General features: G+C 36.4%; 1 protein-coding gene across 1 annotated transcript; it reads right to left on the bottom strand.

The window, feature by feature from the left end:
* Positions 1 to 3,557: 3,557 nt before the first annotated feature.
* On the bottom strand, positions 3,558 to 8,711 carry LOC143848720 (uncharacterized). The gene is made up of 5 exons (XM_077357719.1): positions 8,239 to 8,711; positions 6,185 to 8,130; positions 5,153 to 5,572; positions 4,841 to 5,073; positions 3,558 to 4,145 (listed from the first exon to the last, which is right to left on the bottom strand). Exons 1-5 carry the CDS (start codon positions 8,406 to 8,408, stop codon positions 3,897 to 3,899), a joined length of 3,018 nt encoding a protein of 1,005 aa, XP_077213834.1. The 5' UTR covers positions 8,409 to 8,711; the 3' UTR covers positions 3,558 to 3,896.
* Positions 8,712 to 9,007: the final 296 nt, after the last annotated feature.

The following is a 9,007-nucleotide window of genomic DNA, read 5'->3' as shown; positions in this document are numbered from 1 at the left end:
TATATATATATATATATATATATATATATATATATATATATATATATGAGAAAACGGTTCCTACACATATGTGTAGATAAGTTATCTACACACTAGCTTAAAATACAGTGGGGGCCACATTATTTGGGTGATCCAAACCATTTCTCTATTTGTTCTATTTTTTTTTTTATCAGGATTGATCATCTTTCCTTGAGACCAAGGAATATTGAGAAGACCCCCCCCTTTTTTTTCTCCAAATGTCGGGTTACCGATCTATTATGTTATGTCGCGGGAACTTCCAACTATGAATAAAGAATAAAAAACGGATTGGAGCCGTTTGATCTATACAGAACAAATCAAGAAAAGGATCCTTAACTTCCCATGTATACAATATACAAAATAATACGGATATTGATACAATTCATCTTATTCCTCTTGGAAGATCTATCTCATGTCTGGTACTGCATGGTTCCACTCTGCAAGAACTCCGAATCATTCTCTTGAAGCTCATCCTCTTTATGATAAATGATCCGCTTGCCCCGAAATGACCTGGCCCAATAGGGAAATCCCAATTCATTGGGCCTTTCGATACGATCAAATAGATTGCCACAAGGGCGCCATATTCTAGGAGCCCAAACTATGTGATTGAATAAATCCTCCTCTATCTGTTGCGGGTCGAGGGCTCCTTCTCCTTCCCCTTCTTCAAACTCCGATTTGTATTTTTCGTATAGAAATCTCTGATCAACGATAGAACAAGATCCATTTTGCATCATATCTAACGGATTCCTTGGTTCGGACCGAAGAAGCAATGTCACTCGATCATTATCAAACTGACTGCAATCTTTTTCTGTCCGTGAGGATCCCACCAGAGCGCCTTCTACTTCTAATTCTAATAGGCCATGAACTAGATCAGAATCATTCTCAACGAATCCATAAGAAGTGATCCCATTTTTTTCATCGGGTCCGGGTGGAGACCAAAGATCTTGAGCGACCGATCCGGCAGAACAACTCAAAAGATAAAGAAGTATCGTTAATTTCTTCATGCTCGTTCCAAGTTCGAAGTACCATTTGTACAAATAAGAATCCCCTTCCTTACATGATTTCTTCTTCATATAGATAGATATAGGATCTATGGGGCAATTACTTAGAAGTACATTTTGTGCAACAGCCCTTCCTATCTGATAGAAAAGGATCCCATGATCCTGAACCGATCTTACCTCAGATCGCAAATCCCAAGTTTGTCTATGAAGAGCTGATCTAATTGTATTAGTGTCTATAATTGATTTCTTCTGTGTAATACTAATTGATAGGGCCTCATTGGTAAGTGCTACAAGATCTCGTGCATTGGAACCCATGGTTATGGACCCGAATCCGTTAGTATGGGACATTTTCTTTTCCAAGCGAAATCCCCTAGTATATGAAAGAATGAAAAAGTGCTTTCGTCCACTCTTCCAAAATCCAAAGGAGGTTCATGGCCAAGGGTAAAGATGTCAGAATAAGAGTTATTTTGGAATGTACCAGTTGTGTCCGAAATGATTTAAATAAGGAATCGCGGGGCATTTCCAGATATATTACTCAAAAAAATCGACACAATACGCCTAGTCGATTGGACTTGAGAAAATTCTGTCCTTATTGTTACAAGCATACGATTCATGGGGAGATAAAGAAATAGATCTCACTTTCTATTTCGAATATTCGAAATAATAATTCACAGATTTATTGTAACTTATCTTTCTTGTCCCAAGCATATGTATTTTACAAATTATCACAAAACCAAGAAGTTATTAACAAGTATCACTTGATATCTGTACTTCAATATCATGGCGCATTTTAAGGCCCTCACATAGATTGGGTGTCCACAAAAAATCAGATCCATAGGATCATCCTAACCATTCGAACTGTGGAGGCAAAAAATGGACTAATTTGTAAAGGTTTAAAGACATCCATTTTACCTCCACAAATCGTAGGGTTGGGATGATCCTATGGATCTGATTTTTTGTAGACACCCTATCTATGTGAGGGCCTTTAAAATGGATGGCTTGGATCACCCAAACAATGTGGGCCCCCACTGTATTTTAAGAGAACTCTCTACACATATGTGTAGAAACCGTTTTCTCTCTCTCTCTCTCTCTCTCTCTCTCTCTCTATATATATATATATATATATATATATATATATATATATATATATGAGAGAGAACGGTTTCTACACACAAGTGTAGATAATAAGTTTTCTACACACTAGCTTAAAATACAGTGGAGGGCATATTGTTTGGGTGATCCAAACCATTCATTTGATTGGCCCTCACATAGATAGAGTGTCCATAAAAACTCAGCTCTATAGTATCATCCCAACCCTACGATTTGTGGAGGTAAAATGGACGTTTATAAACCCTCACAAATCTGTCCATTTTTTGCCTCCACGGATCGAAGGGTTTAGGGTGATCATATGGAGCTCATTTTTTTTGGACACCCTATCTATGTGAGGGCCAATCAAATGAATGGTTTGGATCACCCAAACAATATGGGCCTTCACTGTATTTTAAGCTAGTGTGTAGATAACTAATCTACACTTGTGTGTAGAAACAGTTCTCTCTCTCTCTCTCTCTCTCTCTATATATATATATATATATATATATATATATATATATATATATATATATATATATATATATATATATATATATATATATATACACACACCAAGAGGGCGAGCCTTGGCGCAATGGTAAGGTTGCTCCATTGTGGCCTAGTGGTCACGGGTTCAAGTCACGGAAACAGCCGCAAAGCAGGAGTAAGGCTGCGTACATCTAGCCCTCCCCAGACCCCACAATGGTGGGAGCCTTATGCACTGGGCCACCCTATTGAACCAATGTATTAAAGCCCTTTACCCCATAGCAACATCTAGGTGGCATAATGCAATGCGTATATAAGCGTATTGAACCCATGTATTAAAGCCCTTCACCCCATAGCAACATATAGGTGGCATAATGCAATGCGTATTGAGCCCATGTATTAAAGCCCTTTAGGCATAGGCAATAGCAACATCTAGGTGGCATAATGCATACTGACATGACGGCATAGCTAGCCAGACTAAGAAGAAAAGGCAATAAGATGCAAACCCAAATTAGATCCAGAAGGTTTTTTTCAAGCAAGACAGAGAGCTTTTTAATCCAGAGCCATCTTTGTTCTTATCTCTCTGTCTCCTCAACTATGCTTTGGTGGTAAGAATAAGAGACGATCAAAGATGCAAACCCAAATTAGATACAGAAGCTTCTGTTTTTCAAGCAAGGTAGAGAGACTTTGCCAACAAAATTCTAAGATTAGTTTTTTCTACAAAATCAAGCCCCCTTAACCTCCTTTCTCCAGCAGCACAGGAAGAACACTTCTAAAACGGGATACTGAAAATAAAGAAGGGGTAAATATAGCATTTAAATGGAAATCAGTCATTAGAAAGTGAATTTCATGCTCCAGAAAACTATAGTGAGAAGTTTAGCATGAAAATATATTACTAGTTTAAATCACAACCAAAAAAAGGAAACAAATAAAGGAACAGATTATAAGATGACTATGAGATGATCACATAGAAACTATAAACTCATTCCCTTATGTAAGTTTTACAATCCTTATGATAGACTTTCTCTCTTTTAGGAAACTCTATTCAAAGAGAAGAAATAGTAAGGTATAGGAGATATAATAAAGGAAGATACAATGGGATTTTCATGTAGAATGTAACCATATAATGTATGTCTACTCTTAGACCAGAGTCTTCATTATAAACATGTGTAAAACAACTGCTTCAAGCTATTTCTGTGAATAAATGCTTCCTTCCAAAATTGTGTAATTTGGGAGGAATTACATAAATAAAAATGGTATTGTGGAACTGAGGTAAACGATTTACCACAAAGACTATGGATTTCAACATGGGAAGAGCAAAAATGATGGCTCTCTGTAAAGCTTCCTATCTGTTAACGTAATTATGTTCAATTTACTCTGACACCATACTAGCTGATCAGTTGTTAGTCTTGACATTCTCATCACCCTTGAAACCAATTTCATGTCTACTTTTGAGAAGAAAAGGGCTGGATCTGATCTGCATTGATGCTTTTGGAACCTCTTCACTAGGCAGTTCCCACTTCTCTCCAAGTCTTTCAGCCTCTTCCCTTTCTGTATTACAAGACAAAGCAAAAGGAAATAGTTATTTTTCCGCTATAATAAGAATTAAGAGCATAAACAGGGTTTTTTGGCCACAGATGTTGGCACTACCATGCTATAATAATAGCACACACTCAGCTTGTTTTTTATGTTTTAATTGGCTTCTGAGAGCTTTCTGGGAACTGTATTAACCTTTGACAGTTATTTAAACAATAAAAGACACGACAAGTTAGTGCAATTATTAAAACATGGTAGTGTGAATACCAGCAGCCTATAGCTAATGTTTTAATAATTGCACATGCTCAGCTCGTTTTTTCTTCTTTAGTTTGGCTCCCAGAGCTTTTTGGGAACTGTAATTACTTATGATTTTTGGTAGGTAAACTGTGATTGAACCTCTGACCACGAGGTTCGAGAGAACAATGCCTTGACCAATGAGCTAGAGGCTCAATCCCAACTGTAATAACTTTCAACAGCTGTTTAAAGAATACAAGATGGGTTAGTGTGATTATCAAAACATGGTACTTCCAATATCAGTAGCCTTTTTTTTTTGAACTTTCATGAATGCACACAGCCATTTCACAAAATGCAGAGCTTATAAATGTGTTTTCTTCTAGGATTTCATGAATTCCATGCATCCTCATGAAAAACTTGTTTGGCACATGGATTATCATGAGAATGACTTGAACATACAAGAGAGGAATGCTTACCTTTTGAAGAATTGCCTGGATATTCATGAAGAGCTCTGAATCTGCAGGGTCTTGGAGCTCTGGCTGTGTACCCAAAAATCCCTTCAAGATCACAGCCTTTTCATCCTTGTCTGCCTTGATGAACTCCCAGAAAATCATCATCGATTCCTGCATAAGGTGTTCTAGCATTTTGATCGAAATGGCATGATCATCATCTCTTCTTGTTCCTTCCATTTTGTTCTTCAAACAATCCCCTGCAATGCAATTAGGCCTTAATATAGCTCAAAGTGACTAATCAATCAGTCATTCACTAGAAAGTTAGAATTTGCTTACCTCTGATTGCCGGAACCTGGAGAAGGTTTCGAAGAACACATCGATTTTTTACGTAGTTTTGAACCCTGGGGAGGTCTTGGAATGGTTCATTCTCTAAGAACCTTCTCACCACTACTTGGAACTGCTGGAACTCGCTGGCCACTTGATTGTATTGACGGCGGCGGCCATATTGGTCGGCTTCCGGCAGCTCCTTGGCCTTCCTGTACTGCCAGTTTAGGAATTCCCATGAGAGGCATGCTTGCCCAACATATACTGTCTCTAAGTCACTTTGTAATTCCTTGAGAAACTTCTCTGATGGGTCTGTGTCGGATTTTTGCTGCTTTCGTAGCCAAATATTCTGTGATAGAAGCGATGTGATAGCTGGAATGGAGGATTTCCGAGATAAAGTGGGTTGAAGTGGGTCCTTAAGTTGAAGAAAACCTGAAAGTAAAATCAAGGTATATGGATGTGAAGCTTTGAAAAATATATCCGGTTTGAATATAATCAAGTATATTGCTGTTTTGATCACTGTAAAAATTGTTAGTTACCAACTACAAGAACTGGTAGTTAAAGCTAAACTAAGGGATCAATAATTAAAATAAGAAATAATTAGAAGTTGGAATGAAAAAAACCCTTTGCTTTAAACCTGAAAGTAAAATCAAGGTATATGGATGTGAAGCTTTGAAAAATATTTACTGTTTGAATATAATCAAGTGTATTGCTGTTTTGATCACTGTAAAAATTGTTAGTTACCGACTACAAGAACTGGTAGTTAAAGCTAAACTAAGGGATCAATAATTAAAATAAGAAATAATTAGAAGTTGGAATGAAAAAAACCTTTTGCTTTAAACCTGAAAGTAAAATCAAGGTATATGGATGTGAAGCTTTGAAAAATATATACTGTTTGAATATAATCAAGTGTATTGCTGTTTTGATCACTGTAAAAATTGTTAGTTACCGACTACAAGAACTGGTAGTTAGAGCTAAACTAAGGGATCAATAATTAAAATAAGAAATAATTAGAAGTTGGAATGAAAAAAAGCTTTTACTCACCTATTGCATACATCTTCTGATAGTTTAAGATATCAAATTTCCTCATCCTCGCACTGTAGCTATTGTAGAACTTCTGTAGTTCACCCATTGGATCCTCCTGCACTAATTTCTCCTTGATTCTCCAAGGTTTCAGATCGTCCATGATCTTCGGGCTTTCGGACTCTTCTAAGATTGTCGGAAGTCCGGTTGCTTTCACTTTCTTCAGTTCCATTTTCAGCTGTTCTATCAGATCCTGATGTTCCCACAGAGACTCCAATTCGTTTGAATCATCAGAGTCTGAGTTTGATGAAGCTTGCTGATGAGTTTTTGCGGACTCATGCGTTGATTCTGTCTCCGGTCTGTCAGTGTCTTCTGATTCATATTTAGGTTTGCAAAATTCATTGGAGATCTTTGAATTCTGCAAATGGGTTTCTTCTGATTTTAGAGTCTCTTCCATCCATTCAATATCTTCTTCATCGGTGTCTTCCCATTCCCATTTGGACATTGTGAAATCATCCTCACGAAGAAACTCATCATCCATGTCTGAATAATTGATTTCAGAAGAGACATCACTCAAAATGACGGATTCTGTGTCTGAAATATAAAGCTTGGAATCATTAATTTGATTCAAACCACTGTTGAAATTGAGAGATTCTGTATCCAAATGACCTGAATTTTGCAAATGGATTCCTTCTGATTTTTGGATTTCTTCTACTAATTGTACCTTTTCTTCAAAATCCATTAGCATTTTGGTTTCCCTGTAATTCTTAATCTTTGGTTTGTGCCTGAAGTCACTTAAATCTTTCATTGGTTGAATCTCTTGTTCGTCCTTGTTTTCGCATTCCCATTTGGGCTTTTTAAAATCATCCTCACAAAGAAACTCGTCGGACAGGTCTGAATAATTGATTGGAGAAGACACATCACTCACAACGATGGATTCAGTATCTGAAATATACGGCTTGGAATCATTGATTTGATTCAAACCATTGCTGAAATTGATAGATGCCGTCTCCAAATTACCTGAATTCTTCAAACATGTTTCTTTTGAATTTTGAATTTCTCTGCAATTCACAACCTCTGGTTTGAAATCTTTCATTGGTTCAATCTCTTCTTCATCTGTGTCTTCCCATTCCCATTTAGGCTTCCTGAATTCATCCTCAGAAGGAAACTCGTCGGACATATCTGAATAATTGATTGGAGAAGACACATCACTCACAACGATGGATTCATTATCTGAAATATACGGCTTGGAATCATTGATTTGGTTCAAACCATTCCTGAAATTGAGAGATTCTGCCTCCAAATTACCTGAATTCTTCAAACAAGTTTCTTTGGAATTTTGAATTTCTTCCACTAACTGTACCTCTCCTCCATCAAATTTTCCCTTAGACAGAAAGCCATTGCTGCTTGAATCTATCATTTGATCCTCAATAGAACTTTGATCAAATTGCTGAAAACCATTCCTGGAATTGTCGAATTGTTTCACATGAACTAGTGCTGTTTTTGGTTCAAATTGCTGAAAATCTCTCCGCAACAAGAATCCATCTTCAAATTTACTCTTTGGTATCTCCTGATTGCGAATAACACCGCCTTCTGAATTGACATAAGCTCCTTTGATACTAACACTCTGAATTTCGGGTTCCTCAACGAAACCAGTGAAGTCTTTCTCACACGAGAAATTATACTTGCGAACATCGGTAGTCAACGCATTTCCTTCATCCACAGAAACTACTGATCTCTCTAAACTTCTTATGATTTCTTCAGAACTCAGTAACTGAAACTTAAAACTTAAACTGGAAGCCTCCTCCTTCTCACTGAAATTATCATACTTCGAATCAAAATTGAAAAGTTCAGGTATCAATTCAGTACTTACTGAACAACTTGTTGATGGAACAATTCTATTCTCTTTATGGAGAGGAACATCAGAATTCAAATTATCCTTTTGAACTCTGTTTCCTATCAGAAATCTGCAAAACATGATCAATATAATTAACCACAAAAAATCCTTTAAAATAAAAACCCACAAGAGCTATAAAATCAATGAAGCAACAAGTCAGTCTCTGAATTCTTATTACCTGAAAAAATATCTGCTTATGAAACTGATTGGATAAAACATAGAGTTTCTGATTAAAAGCCAGCAATAACTAACAAACAGAGCCATTATTTTGCAAAGACCTTCAATTACTGATCCTCCCTTCACCAAATCCAAATGGGTATCGAACATAAACATCTTTCGCACGCCCATCAATTCACTCCACCAGAGCTTTTTTTTTTTATTCCCAAGTAAAGATGAAGATCAGTTCATGAGTTTACTAATTCTTCCGTTGAATTTCTTGTAGAAGAAATTGACTCTCTACCAATTAAATAGTAATTTGGAAAAAGAATATGACAATTCAGATAAAACCCAATTCGGGGAGGCTAAATTTTAACCTAATTAGAGAGAAAAAGTGCAGATTAAAGGGTAGAAACAACTTGGCAGCGACTTGGCCTTTGCTTGTTTAGAATTTTCAGGGTTCTTGTTATTGTTATTTAAGTCCGCATATTTTGCCGTTAGAATGTTTCCTTTTATTGATTTATTCTATGCATATCCTTTTAAGAAACAGAATTAGATTGGGTAAAATTGGAAAATTTTTCTTTCTTCTGTCCTTTTTTTCTTTGTCTTTCTCGTTTCTTTTTTCGTCTACAACCAGTTTCAAAAATTACCTATAGTTACTTAAATTACCAATAACTCACCTTAAATTGGTCTGTACCCATTTTACACTTAATAGAAAGGGATCTATATAAAGAAAGAAAGAATTCAAACAGTTCTCCTCTTTCTTGCTATTTAGAAAATATAAATAGCAA

This window comes from Tasmannia lanceolata, unplaced genomic scaffold (genome assembly GCF_043159265.1).
Source record: "Tasmannia lanceolata isolate RefF3 unplaced genomic scaffold, GAP_Taslan_0.1 ptg000016l, whole genome shotgun sequence".
Classification (NCBI taxonomy): Eukaryota; Viridiplantae; Streptophyta; class Magnoliopsida; order Canellales; family Winteraceae; genus Tasmannia; species Tasmannia lanceolata.
The sequence above is the reverse complement of the archived record's forward strand: the minus strand, read 5'-3'. Positions and strand labels throughout refer to the sequence as shown.

Bases quoted from the DNA above. Each gene is read 5' to 3' on its own strand.
- LOC143848720 (XM_077357719.1), bottom strand. From the start codon at position 8,408: ATGGGCGTGCGAAAGATGTTTATGTTCGATACCCATTTGGATTTGGTG. The intron at 5,074-5,152 runs GTAAGCAAATTC...ATTGCATTGCAG, and splicing joins CCAGGTTCCGGCAATCAGAG to GGGATTGTTTGAAGAACAAA. The intron at 4,146-4,840 runs GTAAGCATTCCT...CTTGTAATACAG, and splicing joins TCCAGGCAATTCTTCAAAAG to AAAGGGAAGAGGCTGAAAGA.